Source organism: Pavona decussata, unplaced genomic scaffold (genome assembly GCF_977016875.1).
Source record: "Pavona decussata unplaced genomic scaffold, jaPavDecu1.1 SCAFFOLD_59, whole genome shotgun sequence".
Classification (NCBI taxonomy): Eukaryota; Metazoa; Cnidaria; class Anthozoa; order Scleractinia; family Agariciidae; genus Pavona; species Pavona decussata.
The window spans coordinates 2,462,109-2,486,249 of NW_028145481.1; the positions used below are offsets into that span (position 1 = coordinate 2,462,109).

General features: G+C 38.2%; 1 protein-coding gene, 1 long non-coding RNA gene and 1 pseudogene across 4 annotated transcripts; 2 read left to right on the plus strand and 1 right to left on the minus strand.

Moving 5' to 3' along the window:
* Positions 1-3,017: 3,017 nt before the first annotated feature.
* On the plus strand, positions 3,018-17,698 carry LOC146479425 (uncharacterized). Of its 3 annotated transcripts, none has more exons than XM_085111059.1 (5): positions 3,018-3,155; positions 3,414-3,593; positions 13,564-13,772; positions 14,586-14,663; positions 16,744-17,698. In XM_085111059.1, the coding sequence occupies exons 1-5, from the start codon at positions 3,140-3,142 to the stop codon at positions 17,194-17,196; spliced, it is 936 nt and encodes a 311-aa protein (XP_084967185.1). In that variant the 5' UTR covers positions 3,018-3,139; the 3' UTR covers positions 17,197-17,698. The 3 variants fall into 3 exon arrangements, with proteins under 3 accessions (XP_084967185.1, XP_084967186.1, XP_084967187.1); XM_085111060.1 differs by having other exon boundaries at positions 3,019-3,155; positions 13,564-13,763; XM_085111061.1 differs by lacking the exons at positions 3,018-3,155; positions 3,414-3,593 and adding an exon at positions 4,326-4,810.
* LOC146479426 (uncharacterized) lies at positions 7,588-10,622 on the minus strand (annotated as a pseudogene).
* Positions 17,699-22,249: 4,551 nt separating the features above from the next.
* Positions 22,250-23,128, plus strand: LOC146479427 (uncharacterized). Its single transcript, XR_014864955.1, has 2 exons — positions 22,250-22,661; positions 22,725-23,128. It is a non-coding gene; the product is annotated as an uncharacterized LOC146479427 (long non-coding RNA).
* The last annotated feature ends 1,013 nt before the right edge of the window (positions 23,129-24,141 follow it).

Sequence of the window (24,141 nt, forward strand, 5' to 3'; positions counted from 1 at the left end):
AGTCGTTTGTGAACAGAGACGGTTTTAGAATTTTTGTTGCCCAAATATATCTTGGCTACCAGAATTCAGTGCTGTCTATAACACAGAGGATTTGTAGTACCATTTTCTCTGCGTTTTACTAGACAAGTTGTGGCTTGTACAATGTGCTAAGGGTTCCGCCTAGAAGCCACAGTATTCCGAGTGATCAGAGAGTGAAGGAGGGGGAGGAAAAGTTAACGTGTGGGGAAAAAGGGGAGAGCGTGTACACCTTCACTCATTTATGGCGTAAACTACTGGGCCCTTTCATTTGTCATTCGAGTCCTTTTGCTTTTCGATATTGTTTTGATTCACGAAGTTGAGGTTTTTTGGATGATGTAAATAGCCCATCTTTTTTTTTATTTTCCCGGGGCTTTCAGCGCCCAGGTATTACGACGGCTTTGATCCTAAGAAACTGGATCTCCCTGATTGGTTAAGCTCAGTGTCATTCTTCACGCGTTGAGTGAGGCTATTTTACCAGTAAATACATGATTTTCGATCATTTGATTACAAGGTATGGCAAATCATCATGAGAACTTAATTCGTGCTCCGATAGTAGACCAGTTTTCCCGACAAAGTATAATCATTTACGACTGGGAAGCAGCAGCAAATACAAAACGTACAAACAAATAACAGGATGATATCTGTACTGATGAAGGGCCTATCGCACATTGTTAAGAAGTCAATCAGATAACAACAGATTGCTGTTCTGATGAGAACCGAATTACCAAAAAGTACGTCATCGTAAAACAACTTTGCTCGAGGGTCAAAGAAATCGGCCGGTGCTGTAGAAGAGCCTGTTATTTCCACTCCCCTTCACCTCCCTCCAAAATAAAAAATAAAACTTGCGCTGGGTGGCAGTGATTTAACTGATTTGAAATCACTTGAAAAACTGGATTATAATGGATAAAAAAAAAATGAAATAATTGACTGATAGTTCATCGTGCTGCCAATTGCTGAGCTCCTTTCTCAGTGCGGTTTCAAGTGTTCCGAATTACTCAGTCTGAATTGGACTCACTAGGTGCCACAAAGCAACGCACTTTCAACTTAACTTTTCAACTTTATTTATTGCCCAAAATCACTGACAGGTATCGTTACATTAGTATTTCTCAACCCTTTAAGCCCCGAGGGAAATGCCAAATTTTTCTAAATCGGTAACTATAAACCAGGAGACCACATGTGACCACATTTGAAAGGTGTTTTCTGGGGTATGCTATAAATCACACCAAAAGAAATGGAGGAGGTCACAGATTGAATTGACAAGTGCCCAAAATGAAAAAAGAAAAATGTTTAAAATTTTCCTGTTCCTTGTACAGATTGGGTATGTCCCTAAACTGTAGCTTAATTTGCAGCTCTCAGTGCATTGGTTGTTGTCAGATATTAACTTGGCCTAAAAAGTACAAAGATAAAAAGTTCCAAAAGTTGCAGGGGTGGTAAATCAAGTCTTGTATAGGAGTGGGGCATGATATTATGCCTTCCATATGCAGATCTTAGATCTTTTAGTTGTGCAAATTTCACACAAATTGACTGAATATTGAGCATGTAATTGCATCTTGTGCCATATGGCACTATCGGGGCTTAAAGGGTTAACAAAAGTCATGATATTGAGCTGGAAAGCTCACAAGCCTTTCTAGGCTTATCCGCGGAGACCCCATATTCACTAGTATCTCCGGTTGTAATAACCGCGCCACAGAGCGCTTTGTGGTGTTTTGATTAGGCCACAAAGCGCTCTGTGGCACCTTCTTTAGTCCACAAGGCGCTCTCTGGTGATAAAATTGGAAAAATCATATAATGTTCACAAGATCGTGTGATATGCTTGTAGGTTTCAAGGAAACACCCAGTTTTCATTGTTGAATGCCCCAAGGCTGACCACAAAGCGCTTTATGGCTTCACATACAAAACCACAAAGCGCACTGTGGTAATTGTCAGATAAAACATCACAAAGCGCTTTATGACTTTCGTATAAAACGACTTAAAAAAACGCTCTCAGTGAAGACAAAAAGACAAAAATATAAATCTGCAAATTCCGCTAGTTAGTTTTAAAGTAACAGAAGTAAGGCGACGGTAGATTAAAAACATGAGACAGACGTGAGTACTGAGATTTGTGTCGCGCTTCTCCTTTGGGCTCCCTGAGTGTTTGTTTGCGACAAATAAATGGTACTGAAAACCGGACAACTGATGTCCCAAAAATGTATATAGACTGAGGACACAACTGAACAATTGAAACGGTACTATTGTAATAAAACTTCAGAACGTTGCCGAACATATTGCGCTCTAAGTCACAGCAATTTTGCTTTTTAATTTGGGTGCACTAGGTTTCTAGAGAAAATTGGAATGCTATGATACGAAGATCAAGGAGAATCGTTGAGTTTGAAGCTCTCCCGTTTGTCGGGAAAGAAGCGTTCTCCTTCTTGTGACCTCTTGTCGGTTAGATCGTAAGCTCAATGTTAGCATTTCCTTCTCTGATTTATCCTCTTATTTACGAGGATAGTATGAACAAGACTTTAGAGGCTTATGGAAACTGAACACCAGCGCACATACTGTTGCTTTCGATTTTTAAACGAAGTCGATCGATGTAAGCCGCTCAGTTACGTCGCTTTCAAATCAAGTCAAATATATTTGCCACTTACCCTCACCCCGTCGAATAACCAATTTTGCTCGAAGACCGAACTGCAACGGAGTCTCTTTACCAGTCTTAATTCGCGTGGGCCAAGATAGATCGCATTATGTGATTGGCCCATCATATCACATGACGTCAGAGGACATGTCTGCAACGGAGGACATAACTGCAATGGTACAACCTAACGCCGACAACCCCGCGGACGGCCCTGGGAACGAGGTTAGCTGACTACGTCACATTCTCGTCCCCAGAGCCGCCTGGTCCTCTTAGCCGCTGGAGGCTGGGTGCGAAGGCTACGACTACGTCATCCCGCGTAATTTTCGTCGACGACCACGTACAGGTACGAGCCAATGCACTCGACTATAAAAGCGCTCTATTCGAACATAAGCCAGGTCACTATTTTATACGCGCCAAGAGATTGACGCGCGCTCTGGCGCTACGGAGGGTGAAAATTTTGGTCTTTAGAGCAAAGCAAAACAGTGTCAACAGTCCAAAACTTAAACTATGGCTGACCAAAGAGGTAATTCATCGGCGACTAATAAGTTCAACAAAGTATCGCCAGCGCTTTGAGTTTTACAAAAACTTTTTGCGACGGCAGAGTGCTCAGAGTGCTAGAGCTGTTTTGAAGGCCGTAAAGATACGGGCAATTGTAGGCTCTTCGGCCGAAGAGCCAACAATTACCGGTATTTTTTAGCATGTTTTTCTAGCGATATATTTTTGAGACTTCTAGCTTTGTTGATTATTTAGAATTATTTAGAGTGTCTTCTCTTCACTTCAGGGACGGACTTATCCTTCAAGGATGACACTTCGGGGACGTATCCCAGTGGCGAAGAAGGGAGACAAAGCGTGCATGAATTCGACTTGCTTCTTATTTTACTAAAACTTGCTGCAACTGGCCTTGTTATCGGCGTGTGCAATTTTTGCAGAATTCCATATCTTGGGCAAGGAACTGAAAGGGGTAAGTAAGCGATCGATTAGTTGGACGACCGAAAAATTGAGGTGGTTAGGTTAGCTTTTTGTAATTTTAATGGCATAAAAATATGTGTTTATTTTTATCTTATACCAATTTTAAATACAAAGCTTTGTAAATTTATAGTTTTTTTCACTTCCATTAGACTTTTAGATTCCGTTATTGCTTTATTTTTTTTAGTCACCTGAAAACTAGTTGTGAAGCTAAGCGTACAATGACGACCCGAGAGTGACTGAATGAGAGTGAGTGAGTGAATTTCCAGTGAATTTCGCATACAGTACAAACAGGCCAAAAAATGAAGGGCATATCTGAATGAGAGTGATTTGGGAGTGATAGGATAATTATTATGTACATTTTTTCTTCTTCTTTTTCTATTGTCATATGTCAATTTATGTATTTATTTCCTTGTAACGAACTACAACTAAACGAAACTAAACTAGTGAACGCGAGGGGCGAGGGGGCATTCCCCTGGCTAACCCCAAATATGGGCAGTATAACTTGGAATTGACCAATTGCAACGCTCCGGGCCCAACGCTCCCAGTTAGCCTTGCGAGTGCACGGTGCAAGAAGAGGTGCGTTGTGATAGCCTGCAATGCAGGCGTATTTTTGGAGCGGGAGCGCTGAATAATCCTTCGTTGTTGTCATCTTGGGCGAGGAAGCGCGAAAGGGCTGGAGCGAGTCAAAAGTGACCCTAAGGGAGAGGACGACTGGCTGAGAAATAAAGGAGCGGGGAGGGGGAGAGGAGGGAAAAATACGCCTGCCCGCACTCATTGTTTATTTGCAGAACCCGTCCACTGGATAGACGGGGGCTCTGATTGGTGCGGTAGGTCACATATTGATTGATACCTGACAATCCACGGCAGATCGGTCTGCATGTCATTTCATTCCAGCTCCACTAGCACTGTGCTCAATCCAGAAATTGGAATATTACTTGAATTGAGCTCCGAACAAAAAGAAATATTTTTTACTGTTGTCGAGACAAGATGTATTGGCAGATTTTCCTACCGCCTTTGGAAAAAGCCTTACCTTTCCGTTGTTGGAAACTATAAGTTTAAATCAAACCTTTCTACCTTCGTCGCGGTGCACGTGATTGAGTGGACGGATAAAAACTCACCGAGGTCGTATTGGCTGTTAATTGGAAGTTTTTCAAGGGAGAAAAGGTTGAAACGACTGCTCACACGCATGCATGCTCGAAGTCGACCGAGGTAACATAAACCTTTCTTTGTCTTTAAGGCTTTTATTTTTTTTATTGAAGCGAGTAGTAAATAAGGGTTTCCCGTCGTTTCTATGAAAACGGCTTTGCAGCAGAATAGCCTGCCATGGCATGGCATGGCAAGGTGCGAGTCAAGATATATGAAAGATTCCTTCTCAGATAGAGGCTCATCTTTATGGAATTTTGTTAATTGCAACGACAAGGGGGCAGCAGCGTCCCGGAACTTTAACAATCTTAGAAAGCGGGTTTAGGGTTAGCTCTGAGAACTATTTTAAAGATTTTAAGTTTGACTGTACGTCTGCATCTACCACATGTTACAAACAACGGAATTTTGCCCACTACTTTATTCGCTATACCTGCAATATCCTAAAGTAACGTAGATTAGGTTAGTTAAGGCGTAAACGCACGACCCCACAAGCTTACAGCTTTGAAAACCATCGCGTTTCAATAACGATTATGTATGTATGTATGTATGTATGTATGGCTTAGTTCAGTCAAGCTTCAAGGCGCGCGTGGCATTACACTGCTGCATATAACATTCCACGCACAGCCCAAGTTAGATTTGCATGTATATGAAGAATTAAATTCGTTGTGATGCATTCTAAGGCCCATAGTGGCTTAATCAGTTGTAATTATGGTAGCTACACTGAAGCACATTCAAATGGCCAAAATTGTGGCTTTCAATCATGTCCAACTCTATTTCGTTAAGGTATCTGCACTGGTAATTTTGCACTTTTTGCATCATCTCAATAGGCCTTATCACGGTTTTCGACGCCATTTTGACGAGTAGGCAAACACATCTGAAATAAAAGTGTTTGTATGGAAATCCGATGTCAAATAATTTTCATAAAACATCGCTTCTGAAAAATTCATGAATTGGAAACTTTTAGCACAAGGAAAAGGATTTTAAGAAAAAATTGGAGCGATGTAGCTGTGCCAGAAAGCATCCAGTCGTGTTTTGAACTTTCCATACATTTCCCTGTATTTTTTTCCCACAACTATTTTTGGTAGCAGTTCACGGCTGGTTTGCTATACAGACAAATGTATGGAAAGTTAAAAACACGACTGGACGCTTTCTGGCACAGCTACATCCCTCCTTTTTTCCCGTTAAAATCCTTTTACTAGTGCTAAAAGTTTCCAATTCATGAATTTTTCAGAAGCGATGCTTTATGAAAATTATTTGACAATGGATCCTACACAAACACTGTTATTTCAGACGTGTTTGCCTACTCATCAAAATGGCGTCGAAAACCGTGATAAGGCCTATTAAATAGTATGATCTTTATATCAAATCATTGGCAGTATTCTTTGCTTCTTGAGCAGCTAAAATATATATAAAAAATTAAAGCTACATCACCCAAAAGGTGTTTATTTAATTACCCCCCTGGGGTGGCATGAAAAGAGAACATTTAAAATTTTAAAACAATCCTTAGAGTATTTGGAAACGAAGAAGTGCTACACGAATAAGGACCCAAAAAGAAATAAACATGTGTTCAACCATGGTGCAATTCCAATCAACACACTTGCTAGAGCACAATTCATTATTTTGTAATTTGATCCACTTTTTGACATCCATAAATCTGCTGCATGGCAATTCCATCCTTTGATCAAATGCAGATCTGTTCATCAACATGCCCTTGGCACATTTGTCAAATATCGCCAATAAATTCTTATCCATTCCCACCAAAAAACGGTTTCTGTAAGTCAAGGTAAATTGGTTTTGTGGACAGCAATGCCTTTTCTGCGTTATATGGTCGATTTCCTTCTCAAAATCAACTGTTCTTCAATGATACAGGCGTCACCAGTTTATTTTCCACCATTTTGAAACACTGCTGTGTCCTGTGGAAACCTAAAAATGCCAGATAACCTCTCTATAACCCCCTTGTGTTTGTTTTGTAACTGCATTGCTAAGTGTGACGCACTTACGGAACTCGCGTTACACACTAGGTCTATCCCGCAGTGATAAATTATGTGTTCAACATCATGGCGTCCAGAAAGCGAAATTTAAGAAAATTGCTTCTCAAAAGGGAAAAAATTACTGTTAGTAGCAGAAAGAAGAAGAAGAAGAGCACTGGGTCAAGAACAATTTTACTCTCCTCGCAAAACAATCAGAAAACCACACTGATGCATGCATATGGGAAGACCTGACTGAAATTTGTCAGCTTGAGAAGTTAGTGGCTAAAACATTAGTTGCAAGGAATTTGGTGGCATGTTTCAATGCATCCTCTGCCTCAGATAAAGACACTGCATCACGGGGTTTAGGGTTGATTCCCGGACGCATCACAGACTGTATATAGTGAACAAAATCAAGTTGGACTTACAGTGTAGATTGTTATTGAATCCATGCAATTAATGGGTTCAGGCTGAACAGAATAGTAAAATTGCTCTCCTGCCGCCTCCCACAGTCACTTTCCTTAGAGACGGAAACGAAAATGTCTCTTTGAACTTCTGGTAGTTCAAGCAACTTTCGATGAGAATTTTTCTTTAAATAACGTGAAGGTTAATTCGAAAAAGAAAACATAAATTACTAGATACAGTATATGCATATAACATTGCATAAGCGTACTGCAAATAGAGTTTGAAGGGTGAAAAAAAATGTTGAAAATTTGCCAGTGCATTTACCATAATACAAAAGTTGAGTTTCCTAAAAAAAGGATCTTAAATCTGTTTCACCTTATTGCTCACGCTACAAAGTAATAAGTTTAAGGTAATTTTTACAGAGGTAAAGAGGTTATGTTGTGCCTGGTTATTTGAGGACATAATAATAATAATAATAATAATAATAAATAATGACAATCTTTAATGAGGAAACTTTTTCACTAAAAAGTGGTTTACAAAAAGGACCTCGAAAATTAAAAATTAAAAATTTACAATGAATAAAAATGCTAAAAGATGCTACTAAAAACTAATGTATCTTATGTGTAATACAAAACTTAAATCAATGAATTAAAAATCTGACGCTTCAAAATATTTACATTATCAGAGGCTCGTATGGTTTTGTCCAGCGAGTTAAAATCACTTACAGCATGATAGCCAGTTCTTTGTTCCATGCTTAAATCAATGAATTAAAAATCTGACGCTTCAAAATATTTACATTATCAGAGGCTCGTATAGTTTTGTCCAGCGAGTTAAAATCACTTACAGCATGATAGCCAGTTCTTTGTTTACCCCAGTTTCTTTTAATGGATGGAATTTTGAGGTTTGCTTTATTTCTTGTGTTGTAACTATGCTGTTCTTGCTGAGTGACTAATGTTAATTCGTGATGCGTGAGACCATTAAGACATTTATATACATGTACGCATCGGCGCTGGAAGCGCCTTTTTTCTAGTGTTAACCACTTCAGTGTAGTTAACGCATCAGACGCAGAGGAATACAGTGGTCGATCTAATATTATTTTAGCCGCCTTATTTTGAAGCACTTTCAAGCTAGACATTAAAGTTACATTATGTTTGTCTCCCCAAACTAAATCAGCATACTCGAATAAGGGTATAACAAGGCTTTTATAAAAAAGGATGCGCGCCTTAAACGGTAACAAATGCTTGATGCGTCTAAGTAGGCCAAGCCTTTGATTAACTTTCCCTGCCATGTATTCTACATGATTGGTCCACGAAAAATCAGACGATATTAAGATTCCAAGATATTTAAAACAAGTAACATTGTTATACAATGATCAAAGATTGAAACAGTTAGAGCTATTTTCCTCTGTAACTTCTTGTTACTGCCTATAAGCATGCATTTGGTTTTGTCCAGATTCAGTGTTAACTTATGTTCATTCAGCCATTTCGCCACAGCCAGGAGGTCTTGGTTGAGCTTTTCAGTCAGCTCCTGAGAGGAAGACCCATAGCAGTAGATCACCGTGTCATCTGCATAAAGTGATGCTTGACAGGCATCTAGAACGCTTGGCAAATCGTTAATGTAGATGACAAATAGCAGAGGACCCAGAATACTTCCCTGAGGGACCCCATGGGTAACTGGCAATTCATCAGACAACTCGTTCCCACAACATGTACGCTGTTTCCTGTCAGTAATGTAAGAGCGGAACCACTGAAGCGAGGTCTCACATAAACCAATTTTGGAAAGCTTGCGTAACAAAATCCGATGGTCCACAGTGTCGAAAGCCTTGGTTAAATCCAAAAACACGGCCCCACACAGTTTACCTTGTTCCATGTTCAATAAGACTTCATCAGCAAATGATGTCAAAGCAGATTCAGTAGAGAGCCCCTGCCTGAATCCAAACTGTTTCCTTGTGAGAAGGTTGTTAATAACCAAGTACTGGTAGAACTGGGAATGCACGGCTTTCTCGAGAATCTTACTGAGTGTCGGTAAAATAGAGATAGGTCGATAGTTCGATGCATTTGACCGGTCGCCTGATTTAAACAAGGCTGTAATTTTTGAGCATTTCCACAATTTAGGAAATTTACCAGTAAGAATCGATCGATTCAACAGCTTAGTGATGGAGGGAGTGATTGTATTAGCAGAGCTCTTGAGTAGTCTAGCACTAATTTTGTCCAAACCAATTGCTTTATTTGTCTTCAAAGAAGTAAGCTGCTGAAGCACAAACGATTCCTCTAGTTCAGTTAACTGGAACTGAGACAACGGTTGTTCTAAAACCAAGTTGCAATTCGACCAGGTAGTCGTTATTTTGTCAGCTAGGCGCTTGCCTATGGATGCAAAGAAGCTATTCAAAGCAACAGCAATGGATTTGGAAGTGGTGTGCTGAATGCCATCGGAAATGATGCACTGAATCTTTTCTGAGGATGAATTACGATTGCATGCTTCGTTTACAGCTTTCCACATTTTGCCGTGATCTCCTCTGGCTTCCTCGATCATTTCACAGTAATATTTCGACTTAGCAGATTTTACTAAGCGGTTTACTTTGTTCCTCAGTTTCCTGTAAGTGTTCCAGTGCTTTTCTGAGTTCGATTTACGTGCTTTACGATGATACCAGTCTCGATCTCTCATTGATTCGCTAATTTTGCTATTCATCCAAGGAAGAGGTGTTCCCTTCACACGTCGTCGTTTGACAGGTGCATGATCGTCTGCAACTTCTGAAAACAGTTTGTTCCAAGTTAATAAAGCGTCATCGATATTGTTTTCATTGTCAACGACGTGCCAAGGAACATTCCTAAGATCTTCGTTAAATGAATTCGCATCGAAATTCTTGTAAGAGCGATACTCAAACATTCTTGGATGTGCTTTTGTGTGCACACCAGTCTTTAGAATGCAAAACACCAGGTAATGGTCGCTCAATGGAAACGGAACAACACCAGATTTAACAATGCGATGTTCATTATTGACAAAAATCAGGTCAATCAAGGTCCGTGAGGTGTCAGATATTCGAGTAGGCTCTTTTATCAGCTGTGTGAAGTCAAAAGCGCGCGAGAAGTTGAGAAGTAGTTGTTTGTCTTTCTTGGGCAATTTTGAATTAGGCATCATGTTTGCGTTTAGATCTCCTAAAATGACCACATCCGATTTTTCAAGATCAACAGCAGGCATACTATCTCGCAGAGACGAAATAAAAGTGCGGAGATCGGCATCTGGTGCTCTGTAAGCGCAACATAATAACATTGGCTTACATTTATCTCGAATTAACTCAATCCATAAACATTCCTGTCCACCGGTATTGATATCATTCCGCAAACGAAACGCCAAATCTTCTCTTACATACATAGCAACTCCGCCATATCCCTCTTTATTGCCAGTGCGATCTAACCTTATGCACACAAATCCAGGGAGTTTTATTTCAGCATCACTTGTTGAGGAATCCAGCCAAGTCTCGGACAGAGTTAGCACGTCAAAAGTTTTGTTGTTAATTCCCTCAAGGCGCAGAGAGTTGGTTTTGTTTGCGAGACTTCGTATATTCAAGTGGGCAATCTTGAGACCTCTAGTGGACTTGATATCAGCAAATGTCTGGTAGCCGGGATTAATCTCAATGTCACCAGCAAGAGCAATAAGAGTCAAAGCAAAACAGGCACGATGAAAAAGCTTACAAAGCATAACACTCTTCAGTCGTCCATTAGACTCTTGCCTCCGGGTCGGTTTGTTTCGATGAAATGAAGCACCAGCAACTTCAGCCCTGCAATTCATCTGGGAAACAAAATACGTCTCTCTATCGTTAAGCAAAGTGTTCTCATATACATCTGAGAACCTGAAGAACTCCAAAGTGATGTAAATACAGAGAAACACACATAAATTAGCGGAGAGCTTGAAGCCGCGTCCGAACGCCATGATCGATGATGCTAATTGACATAGCTTATGGGTCCAGAGAAATGAAGAAAAATACTGAAAGTAGTTATATCTCTATTGAATTTTTGTTTCTGCAATCAGCAGTCTTCAATACTGTCCCCTGACTGAAGACTTAGGAGGTTACCCTTGAGAAAGTGTATTGTATAAGGTCTTAATTTTTGTTGCAGGATGGATTGCTTTTTACCCTGACTTATTATCTTACAATTAAATTGTAAGATAATTACCCACTGGAATTATAAAATGATGTGCAGAGGCAGAGACACTTCAATCATTCAATGTTTATTTGCCTCAGTCAATGATTTCTTTCAGCAGTATTATTTACTAATACATTGTAGCATTGGGCTTAAACGGTAACAATTAACCTTAGAAAACATATATTGTTAGGAGGATCTACATGTTCAAATAACAAATTTTCCCTTTTGTAATTAACATGTAGTTTGGGAAAGAATATATTAGTTTTATGTTGGATACCCTAGTTCTATATTTATGACTTTCTCTGTAAAAACGCACTTATACAGATCTTGTAGGTGTTTGGTGAAACATCAGCTCCAGCAGAGTTTCCAGCTCTCCAAAATACATTTCCCAAATAAAGTTTAATGATAGTCTTTGCAATCCCCCAAACAAGGTCATGAAACTTTTCTTTCAACATTGCAGCAAAGTCCTTCTTGTCTTTTCAGAGTACATCGCTTTAAAATTTGAAAGCATCTTTAAATTTAGTTACTGTCACAGTCTGGCCAGAACAAAATCTTCTATGTGTAAATCAACAACTAATTAAAAACGCTTTTTTTAAGACATTAGTGTCAACTTCCGGGAAACCTAGTGTAGACTAAATTCTTCAAGCAGTTGATCAGTTTCCTGGAAATGATAACCTACAATGTACTGTGAAGCAAAACTCTCTGATTTCTTTACAGTGGCATATAACCATATAGCTTATATAATCGTGGGAGTACTGAGTTAGCAATCATCCTCTTTTGGTTGAAAAAAAAAATTATTAATAGAAGAAGTGAGTTATCACTACAATTGTTTAGCTTTCCCCTTACTTGTGGGCTTAAAATTAACTGATCTTGAGAATAGCAAGCAAGGCGCAGTTTGGGAACACAGTTCTCATGATCAGACATACATAGCAAGAACTGATCAGATGGACTTGTATTCGAAAGTTAGTTTGTTGTAAACATCAGGGTACGTGCTACTCCTTGAAGTCCTTGAAAAGCCCCGTGGAATTTAATTTTAGACTTCAAGGGCGCTTGAAAAGCCCTTGAAAAGAAGGATTTTTGCTGAAATTGCTTGAAAATAAAAAAAACTCCTTGAATTTTTGTTCGGATGGGAAACAATGTAGGATTGCATGAAAGTAATTCAGGGATCGAGAGCAGATTTCAAAATCGGGGACAGATTATATCCGGGGAAGCTTTTTTAAAGTTGCTATTGACCAATGAAAACATTTCAAAACATAGTGCAAGACAAAGTAAACTTGCTTTGAATACTCCTTGAAAACTCAGTTTTTAGTGCTTGAATACTCCTTGAACTTTATGTCCAAAAACCAGCATGGACTATGAAACATTTAATTATGGGGTAGCTTGAGTGAATCTTAAGTTTACTACCTCTTTTTTGGGTATGCAGGTGGCACATTCTTTTTATTGCATGTTTCAACTTACTACATGCAGCTGGCTGTGTCAGCAGTTGAGCAGTTTATTTGTTCTTATTCCACTTAAATATGTCATACCACCCGATAGAGATGAAGTAACATTTCTGCTGAGTGCTGTGTTAAATGTAATTTAACAGGGAAGAGCCACCCAGTGGATCTGTTAATAAGCCATTATTTATTTATTTATTTATTTATTTATTTATTTATTTATTTATTTATTTATTTATGTATTTCATTAATATGTAGTTGTTTTTGGCTGCACTGTCCTTGCTATACATTCCTTGTTTTTGTAGCCTTTTGCTAAAAAGCTAAATACAGAGCTATTAACTGTTTCTTATGATAAGCAGTCTCTATGCATGTCAAAGTGGAGCCTATTTGAAGCTGCATTTCATTTTCACAAGTCGCTTATGACAATTTTGCTTAAACCCTAACAACAACAACAAAACTTTTAATTATTATTAACCTCATAGTTTACAAGTGGCATTAGTAGCGACTTCAGGATTACTCAGATTCAGCTGTTACAGTGCCGATGTTGTAAATGTATGTGTGTTGCTAAAAGACCTTTGTATGATGTTGAACTCTTGTAGTAGCAGAAATAGGTATTAAACATTTCAAAACAATGACACAATGTTTGAGTTTGGAGGACATTTTCAGATGGACACTTTGGTATCCATCGTCAGTTCAAGGATTGTTCACAAATTTTTTACTATACCTGTATGAATTGTAGAAATAATAGCTTATCAGGAATAATGTAATATGGATACAAAACTGACATAATACTTTAGGGATACAACAGGATTGATTTTACATTAACTTATAAATATTATTAATTTTTGTCATTTTACATCTATCAACAGGGAGTTTCCTCGTTGCATATGCTGTGGTACTTGTGGTGATTGAACAGTCATTAAATATCTTCTTGTGGCCAAAGCTTAAAGGATGGACCAGACAATTTTTGCAAGATGTAAAACCAGCTGTGTTGACTCTTTTGTTGTCTTTACTTGGCCTGTGTTGTATGGCCAGAGATTCTTTCTTCCATTACATGGTGAAAGGAAAGGTATGCATGGTGTTCCAACCTCAATATATTTATGCAGATATTCCCGGTTTAAATTAAGATTTGTGCTTGGAAAGTACATGTACATGTATATTTGCAGTTTCTTTTCATTAAAATTCTGCTTGCTGCAATAGTTTTATATTTAATTCAAGTTTCTACAGTTGTTAGTATCATAAATACATGTATACACTAGATTGCAAAACTTTTTTTTTTATTTTTTTTATTGTTTTTACAAACATAATACTGACTTACTTACAAAGTACTTACTTAGTTACATAAAGCTTTAATACCTACTTACATATGACTTGCTTAGTTAAATACTACTTGCTTACATAATATTAACTTCCAAGATAATGCTTAATTGCAAAACTGTTGCCACCTAAAAAGCATAAACCAAAAACGATGAGACCCAATGGCTTGATGGGCAGTGTTCGTACAATGACTTCATTTATATAATCAGTGATTTACTATAATTCTCATTCTTTGTGGTGAAAAATGCAGTTAAATATTAATGAATGCAGTTAAATATTAATGAATTTAATACATAAAAAGTTGTGGTCTTAGAATAAATTTAGTCCCTTTGAATTTGAATCACAATCTGGTCTCGTGATCGACACCTTTCATGACAATCTACTTGAATGTTGAATAAGTGTCATATATGTAAAGTACTTTAACTGCAAGCTTAAGTGATCATTTTTATAATTTCAGTATTTCTTAAATTTGTTTATAAGATGACACAGTCTAAGTACATGATACATTGGTTTTAAATTTGCAGCTCATTCACCCAAAATTCATGAACTGTTTTATCAAATGGTTAATCTACAGGTGCTGTTGTTGTTGTTGTTTGGAGCAGTTATTTATGGAGCAGGCATTGATGTGGATTCAATCGTTAACCCAAATTCTGTAAGTATGACTGCACATATCTAAAATTAAGTAACAATATTAATTTATGCTAAAACACATCTGTGCCAATGCAAGTTGCACAGGACATGTATATTCTTGTATGGGTTCATTTACATATTATTTTATCGAAAACATCTACAAATGACGTGACAGAATAAACCCTTAATATGACTTGTTTTACAGTTATCATTCAAATATTTCAAAAACTTAACTGCAGTTGAATATTATTTTTGTATTTTATGGGTGTCCTGGATAAGGTTTTTTTAAGGTTTTTTATTATTATGCATAATTTCAATGGTTTACAACAAAAGGAAACCTTTTTTGTGAAAGATTGCATTTGAAGAAAATACATGTTTTATTTGTAGCCGCAGCAAATTTTCCGTGGGAAATAAATTCATCGAACATGACATGCACAGCGCTGCATGCATGTTGTACATTTCGTTGTGTCAGAAAAAGATTTCAACTGCAAACTAGCCTGTGGAACTATGAAAAGACCATGCTCATCAAAATACCGGTAGTTGCTATGTTCAGAAACCTTTTAATCTCCTCATTTGATGCTACAATACGCGTAACGGGGGCTTTTATTTCAAAACTTGAACTTCAAACGATTGTCAAGTCGCAGCCATGCACGGCACGAGGCCAATAATTGATCGTGCCGTCAAACTTCAAAGAAAAATACCTGTCACACGTTACTTTCACTTATCAGAAGGTTTAAACAGACAACACTTCTACCAAAATGACGTTTTCCAGAATGATTCATCGTTTGCGCTGCTTTTGTCCTATTTTTCTCAATAGCAAATGACAATTTGTGTCAGCCAACTTTGTGCCTCGCTTACAATTTTTTTCATGAATTTCCTTACACACTGGAGAAAATATTCTTCATAAGAACAGCCCCCAACCCCTCCCAATTTCCGTGGGGGGTATGGATATTTTCTGGAACCACACATTCTCTATTTATTATGTTGAAAATTTTTGTGAAAAAAATCCAACATAAAAATGAGTTGTCTTGAGAAAAAATGAATTCACTGAGTCAATTCGAGCCTCAAGATGAGGTCTAAGAAGGTACCAAAAAAAGGTTATATAATTATACTATGTCCTGTATGTAATGTGCATCTGGGTACAAAACATTGTAACAGTAATTGTGTATATTAAGATGGCTTACTACAGTTTTTGTACTGTGCGATTCTTTGATATGCGTGCGCGCAGCCCAAAGCACGCGAAAGCATCACGCGTGAGGAAAATCACGCGAGCTTGCTGAGGAAATCGCGAGAGCACAAAAACAAAATGGCGGCTCTCGGAAAAATTTCCTGGTATTCCAGGTTGGTTTCAGAGGTGTGTTAACTTTACAGTAGCTAGATCGTGTTTGGCTTGATAACTGAAAAAACGTGTTGTCTAATGGTTGCCGTTCCTTAACTGCCTCAAAGCCTTTGCAGAGTTGTGATTTTGCGCCAAATGTTTGAACACGACGGCAGCATGCACTCACCAGTTGGAGCGCGCGCGCACCCTGGAACCCGGGTTTTTCCAGAGCAAGCATGCGCAATGGTCTTCTCACTGTAGGTCGCAATAATTATTTTTTCTCGCTTAATTTCTCCAAATGTAGCCGTACAACCTATGTTCAAATTTTTGCTGTTGACAGAAAACACTAAAACAGAAACGTGAACATTTTTTAAAGAAAATCTGTCAGAATTTTTTTAGGAATTTTCAAATAAGGCAAAATTTCCCAATTTTGTCATTTGCCAAATTTCTCCCTGACAAAATTTCGTGTTGTTCCCTGTGAATACTCATTTTTGCGCACTTTCCAAATCCTGAAATTTTGAAGTGGGGTCGTACGGCTAGATTTAAAGCCAGACAACTCTAAAAGGTGTAGTTTCCAGGCCCCCACTAAGACTCATTCTTTTGTATAAAACACTTTTTGAGCTTTCGAAATTTAATTTCTGACTCAAAAATATCTCTATTGTATTTACTGTACTAGAAAAAATGTCCAAGGAAATTCCTCTTGGCGTTTTTCTTAGGGCCTTCTTTCATTCCAGAAAACTGTAGCAAGCCACCTTAAGTAATAGGATGCTGTTTCACTCCTTAGTTGCCACCAGAATGCTATGCCATCTTCATCTTGAGCTTCATGCTGGTACTGAAAATTAACTTTGAAGTTCATGGTATCTTGAAAGCACCCTTTACTGAAGTAGAGGAAAAATATGCATTGCCAAATGCACGTCCCCGCATGCAGCTACCTTCCCTTTCAACTAAGGTAACATGCATACCTCGGAAAGTGTACTCCCGGGTCTGCCTGATGTTGAATATCAGACGCATTCTGCGATTTGATGATTTCCGAATGCTGGCAGAGAAGGTAGGATTAGATGGGTATGAGATCCAGTTTGTTGAGCAGTTGGAAAACCCCACTGATGTTGTGTTGTCAACATGGTCATCAAGCCCTTACGCGACTGTTGGAAGGCTGATTGAGCTGTTGAAGGATGAGGATCTTAAACGAATGGACGTAGCAGAGGTTCTTGAGAAGTGGGTCAACAATGAGCAGTAATCACAGTGAGCTTTATGGTAACTATACAGCAGATGATTAAATCATTAGGAAACTCTTAAGCAGTATCTGTACCAGTCCTTTTGCTAACTGAGTTCGAGGTCCGTACTGTAATGACCGGCACGCTTTGCACTTGGGCCATAAATCAACAGGAAAAAAACGAGGATCTGTAAATTACAGTACTGACTGAGAAATCAAGGTTAGTTAGATATTTGTTATATCTCTGAGGTTAATCAGGGGTGCAGGAAATGAAGCCATCAAACTTAGTGGGCCTTACAGTGAAATATGGCCCGCTAAATTGAGCAATCACAGTGCGTGTGCTAACTGAGATTTATAATAAAACTCATTAATACAGCTTTAATTACAATTAAATTACAAAATCAGGCCAATGTGAGCTCAAAACTTGTTCAAGCCCATAATAATAATAATAAAATACTGAGTGTGTCTATGCACATGCTGGGGTAACAGATCAGACCTCCTTGAGATAATTAAAATTATAACAAAAGAGTGAACCAAAAAAATCTTTAACTGTCAAAAGCAAGAAGATGAGAAAATAAATTAAGAACTGTTGCTTACCACCATTTACTCTAAGGTTTGTCTCAGTTAGATAGAAAATAGTTAGTGACTAATTAAAAGTAATCTGTGTTAGTACAATGTATAGTTGACATCAGGGCTGTCATTAAGTTTTTAGCTACATTAAGCTTCTCACCAATAACAATCTTGTTCATTTCTGAGTGAAATGACCCTTCAACAATGAAGATCAGCCGTAACATAAGGTTCGTTCAAGAGTATTCAGCCGTAATAGGTGTTACAGGTTACGGCCCTTGATGACAGTTCTGGACATAATAAATTTATTGTAGTGTATTTTTATAGTATAAAGGTTTTATTTTTATATATTCATCTTTTATACTTTTTAGTATCAAGTATATATGTTTATACAGTGTATCATCTTTTATACTTTTAGTTTAATGTTTAACTAAACTTCAGAAAAATATTCATTACAAACTAGGGGGCTATAAATCCTAAACTGAAATCAAACTTGTGCCTAAATTCAAGGCAGCCTTTTCATTCCATGCCCAGAACCTTCCTGCGATGTGCAATATGATAACAGGAGTCTTCTGGGAAAACTATGACTCTACAGTAGGTCATTGTTTTCAGGTTACCAAGTTAAAGTGTATTTGTGACCTTCTTTGGGAAAACGTACACTAACGATATTCCGTTAAACGTTAGAAAACTAACGGATAGCTAACAGATAGCTAAAGGCTTTTCAGACGTTCTAACGGTTTGTCCTAACGCTCAAACGGTTTGTCCTAACGCTCAAACGGTTTGTCCTAACGTTCAAACGATTTGTCCTAACGCTCTAACGATTTGTCTTAATGCTCAAACGGTTTGTCCTAACGCTCTAACGATTTGTCCTAACGCTCAAAGTCAAACGGTTGATTCTAACGCTCAAATGATTATTCCGAACATTCTAACGCTTTTAGTGCAGGTTCGTTCTGACGCACTAACGGTTGGTCCGCCTAACGTTCTTACCTTGTTTTTAAGTTGTTCCTTATAGTTCACCCAAACGGTGCAAGCGGTCGATCGAAAAAAGTACGGAGTAAGGAAGTGTAAAATGGTGTTGCAAAGTCTTCTTGAGAACAGCTAATTGACTGAAGGCTTTTAACGTCGAAAGAGTTCACTCTGACGATTGTGAAAACCACCAATGATCAGGCGAATCGAGTCTTCTTCAGTCGGGCAAATCGACAACAACTACAGGTCGACCCGTTTCTCCGGGAATATATTTTTATACTGGCTAGAATAATTATTTCGAGCATGCACGTCGACCCCAGACTGTCATATTTAAAAGAAATTACATTGGGTGAATCCTTCGACTCTGGGTTAAGTTATAGGCACACTAGCCGATTCTTTTCTCAGCCGATGAAAAATCTTCATTTTGGCTAGTGTGCAGTGAATTCAGACAAGTCTGCGACAAGATGGGGGCTTAAATTGTCCAGCAATATCTGATATGAAAAGTGGTTTGGCCCAACACTAGTGGTTACCAAGACAACGCTGTCAAAAAAGTCAGTTGTGTTGTGTTACCCGTCACGCGCGATGGATTGATCGAATGTAAAACAAGCTTCGCGGGTGAGTAGGTCGGTGAAAACAATACGCGAAAGCAGAAATGCATGTTGAATGGTTTTCAGTGTCGGGTTTCTTTTCGCCACAGCAACGGAATATTTTCTCTCCGCATTTCGTGTTTAACCCCACAAAAATAATTATTGTTGTCGATTTAAACATAAACAAGCGCACATCAAAGAGTAACAAAATGCTGAAGTTTCGGTCGCTTTCGCAGATCATTTGCACACAACATGCATTCGAATGTTCGCAGCTTTGGTGTTTACCGGTAACCAGCGATACTTCTTGTCGTTTTAATGGATGCTAACATTGTTTTTCATACGGATGGCGCTTACGGAATGTGCCGGGCTACTCGTTTAGTAAAATGGATGTTAAAATTATTTTTCTTAATGGATAGCACTTGCCGTTTAATTTTTGAACGGATAGTACTCGTCATTGCGCGATGTTCTATTGTGGACCTTAAAGTGTCTTAAGTGATTGCGACTGATTCATTTCCTCTTCAAGGCGCCTGCTACATCCGTTCACCGACTGTAATTCTTGTCTAAAACATCGTTTACAAGATCTTACAAAAGTAAGGATTTGATTGTACTTTTAAAGCGATGGTCTTACAATTCTCCAAAATGAAGCCAGTCTCCGTTGAAACTTCTTTCTAACAGAGTATGCCGATAGATCGTACGTTTGTTTTCTGGCTGAAAGGACTCGTGCTCCAACAGGTAAAGATCAGAATACTAACAGATCACGGACACGACTAACTAACAGACTAACGGACTGCAAAACGCCTCTAACGGATAGAACTAACGTTCTAACGGATAGAACTAACGTTCTAACGGATACATCTAACGCTCTAACGGATTCAACTAACACTCTAACGGTTACGGATTAGATGCTAACGGATTGACTAACGCCTCTAACGGTTTTCATTAATTTATCTAACGGATAGCTAACGGCCTAGACCGTTTAACGGAATATCGTTAGTGTACGTTTTCCCAAAGAAGGTCACATTTATTTTTTCCTATTCACTGCCTGAATACAGGGTCGCAAACCCAGTTGTGTTGTTCCAGAAAATATCCATACTCCAGCCCACCCCTACAAAAGGGATTTTAAATTCTAAGGGGGGGGGGGGGGGGGTTGAGGAGGAACCATCAAAGGCCAAGAGTTTAAAGGAAGTGTGCAGCTAAATTTGCATTTCCTGAGGGCTGGGTGGGTCTCTGAGAAAATCCCTTCTGTAGGGGGAGGTATGGATAGTTTCAGTCTATAACTACCCAAAAGCCATGATTGTATATTGTGCTCCAGTACTTTGGTCCGTTTTAAACACAGGTGACTCGCCCTGTTTTTGCCATGATGTCCTTCACACTTGTCACCATCCTAATGGGCATTATCTGCTTGAGCCCAATTGATTAAAACCTGATTGTGCAATCATGGGTTAATGGCAACTTTGATTCAAATTAGGTTAATTCCTAATCGAGATAGATTTCTCCAAAAGAGTTTTGTCCCTCACTTTTCTTTAGCATTAGCTTAAAATAAGCTTCTAAAAAACATTTCTTAAAAGTTTTAATCAGGGATAAGCATTGATTGGCTTTCAAACCTGCTGTATACTTTTTAAAATAAGTTTCTTTTGTTAGAAAGGCCCTGTTTATTTGTCACATTTTATTTTAATTTATGGAACATAATTCAAGTTCTAGTACATGAACCAGATAACCACATGCGATGAGTATAGAATCATGTGAGGGCGGTTTACTTGGAGAAGTGAATGGCCTAAAACTCAAACAGTGAACAGATTTCGGGTTTAGCTTGATGATGCATGTATAAGAACCTGACCGTTTTTTTTTTTTTTTGTTGTTGTCAGTAAGTATTTTTAAGACTTTTTTGTTTCCTTTGTTTTACATCACCTATGAGTTTTAGGGGTTCTTACACCAAGGTACATGTAAAGCCCAGATTTGGTCGTTGTCTGTATCCCAAGATATTGTATTTTAGCAAGGCTGAAATGTGTATTATAAATTAGGCAAAGTGAAAAGCACTCACGCTAAATAGTGCTTAAAAGTTTAAAAAGTGTTTAGATGTCCAGAGCACTTTAAATTGTATGCTGTATTAAATTAATGTTGCTGGCTTTGAGTCTGTTTATGTACACTCGATTGGATAAACATCTCGTAAAAAGTAACTGAACCATGACTGATGAGAGCAAACAGCTTTCTGGGAAGAAGCATTTGACCTATAGCTTATTTACATTCATGTTGTTAGAATTAAAAAAAAGCGTGTGCAGTTTTTGGGCTAAAAAATTGCATACTGCTCGTAGGCAAGGGGAAAACATGAAATATATGTATGGTAATTGAATTAAATTTATGTACCTCCTCATTCCATCAGGTTGCATCGTTTATGATTCAGTTTGCACTGGACGGTTTTTTATTTTTTCAGTTGAGTGTATACATACACCTCAAGTTCACATCAGCAAAAAAAAAATAAATAAAAAGATGTTGCTTTGTAGAAAATTTTAAAAATTGCAATGCCAACAGCGCATCAGACATTGAATGTCTCTAATAATGTAGGTACTTTATAATAGCGAAGAGTTATGATAATAAAGGAGGCTCGAGAGGGTTTTTAGTTGTGTGCCTGTGCGTAACCCACCAGTGCCATAGCTAAGGTATGCATAGCAGCTGAATGAATCAAAGTGTCTATCAAACGTTGCATGCAGATCACACCAGAAGTGGAAATCCAGCATAAAACAATTCCGACCTATTGAAAGTCGCATACGGCAGCACACCGGAAGCGGAAATACAGCATAAAATTGTACGAACCGGAAATGAAAGCTGCAGGAGACATGTTTTTATCTCGACCTCTTGCCCAGTGACCTATGTTCATTTTTTTGCACTCATACAACATCCAGTGTGCCACTTCAAATAAAAACGTTTGGAAAGTTTTCCAGTTGAATTTCATGAAGATCTACTGGAAAACGTTTTGCCGTATTGCCAGAGAAGTTAATTGAGCTAATTTGCAAAAACTAAAACTTTACTGGTAAGAGGTCATTTTGTGCAGCTGAACTATTGCCATGGTAACCATTATGACATCAGAACTAGTCTTCAAGTATTGCCAAACAACATGCAGGCTTGCAAAGATCTTTTAGTCTGCCTTCTGTCATTTGACAAACCCTACAACAATGAAAAAACCCTTTCAAGCCTCCTTAAAATAATAAATACCAATTTGTTTTTTCAAAAAAATCAGTACTAGGCTTAAGATTGATGTATCTACTAATGAAGGGATTCACGCAAAAAGGGCTTATATCGCTTTTATGTGAAATTTGTCTTTTTTGCAGGATTTTGCTAAATCTTTACATATGGACTTGTTTTGACATGAAGGTTTTTTTTTTTCTTGTCTTTTTTATTTCACTTCCAATGAAGAGTTACAGTTTTGACATGGAGTTTGTTGTTCTGCGATTTTTTTCGCCGACTTTTTTGTCGCGTTTTTTCTTCATAAACGGAGCCCAAAAAAAGGCCAAAAAAAAATCACGGAATGACATTCTTCACATCAAAACAAGTCCGTATGTGAAGATTTCACGAGATTCTAAGAAATAATCAAAATTTCACCAAAAAAGCAAAATACACTCCTTTTGCAGGAAGCTTAGCCCTTCAAATATTATCTTTTTTGTATTAATTTTACCCGTGTAAATCTTAAGGTTGTGATTAAATTACGCTTACAGCTAGTATTTGCTTTTTTGTCGAATTTGCAATTTAAATTAGGTGTGTATAATTTAGAGTTTTAAATTAGGAAGTAAAATGCAGTTAATCTTGATTGATATTAAAAAATAAAAATGCAATGCAGCTTGCTTTATTCTTGCAAATGTTGTGCAGGTGATAGTATAACTCCATGAAACGCAGCAAACCGCGATGAATCCCAGAATACTAATGACAACAGGGCCAGCTCGATTCAGATCATGGTTTTGTATATGATCTTGGACCTCTTGAGGAAATAGATTGGAATACCACACCAGTGCGGCTATAACGGCGAAAAAGCTACACAATATTGCCAGGATCACCGGGGCCGTACCTAGGATTTTTCGTCAGGAGGCAAACTCCGCACACAGGGCTTCCCGTATACAGACAAGGTTTCTAGTTGGACGTTTTTGTTCTCACCCCTACACAGAGAGTTGCATCTAAGACCTTTACAGTGCGACTACTGTTACTGGGGTCACTTAAACAAAACTGGCTAATCAGATTGTAGGACAAGAACAATGAATTTCAACCAAAGCTGACTGAACCAATCACGAGTAGACGGAAAACAACAGTTAAAACCCAAAAGTTTGGAATTATTCACTGTTTGTATCCTACTGTGATCTGATTGGCCAGTTTTAAGTGACCCTAGTAATAATAGTCGCACTATAAAGAAAACAAAACAAACTGATGCTTTTGGTCTTAAATTGTCATGATTTATTATCTAATGCACAAACCTCTTGTTTCGCTTGAAATTGTCCACGAGGTCTCTGCTTCACATTCTTAAACTCAAGCTATACTGTGAACAGCAGTTTAACACTTTGGGCGCGTTTTTTTATCCGCAATTCTGGAATAAGAATGGTTGGTACGGAATGCTAGGAATAATTCGGATTGTCTGCATAAAAAAACGCCCGTCGGTACGGTCCTGGCCGAGTAAACATTGCGTAACAAATATGGCGGCCGACGAAGAGGCTGCCATTGCAGCCGTTATCGCAACAATTTTCCTTGTACTTTTGGTACAATGAAATTAGAGAAGCAATGTTTCATTTTGTCCAAAAGTGTAACCTGATTTTTTCCCTTGTAGAGACGTATTTGAATCCGCAGCGATCATCTCGCCGTCCGCCATCTT

Excerpts from the sequence above, each read along its gene's own strand:
- LOC146479425 (XM_085111059.1), top strand. Across the intron at positions 3,594-13,563 it reads TGGGCAAGGAACTGAAAGGG|GGAGTTTCCTCGTTGCATAT; the intron begins GTAAGTAAGCGA and ends ATCTATCAACAG. Across the intron at positions 13,773-14,585 it reads TGAAAGGAAAGGTATGCATG|GTGCTGTTGTTGTTGTTGTT; the intron begins GTGTTCCAACCT and ends GTTAATCTACAG.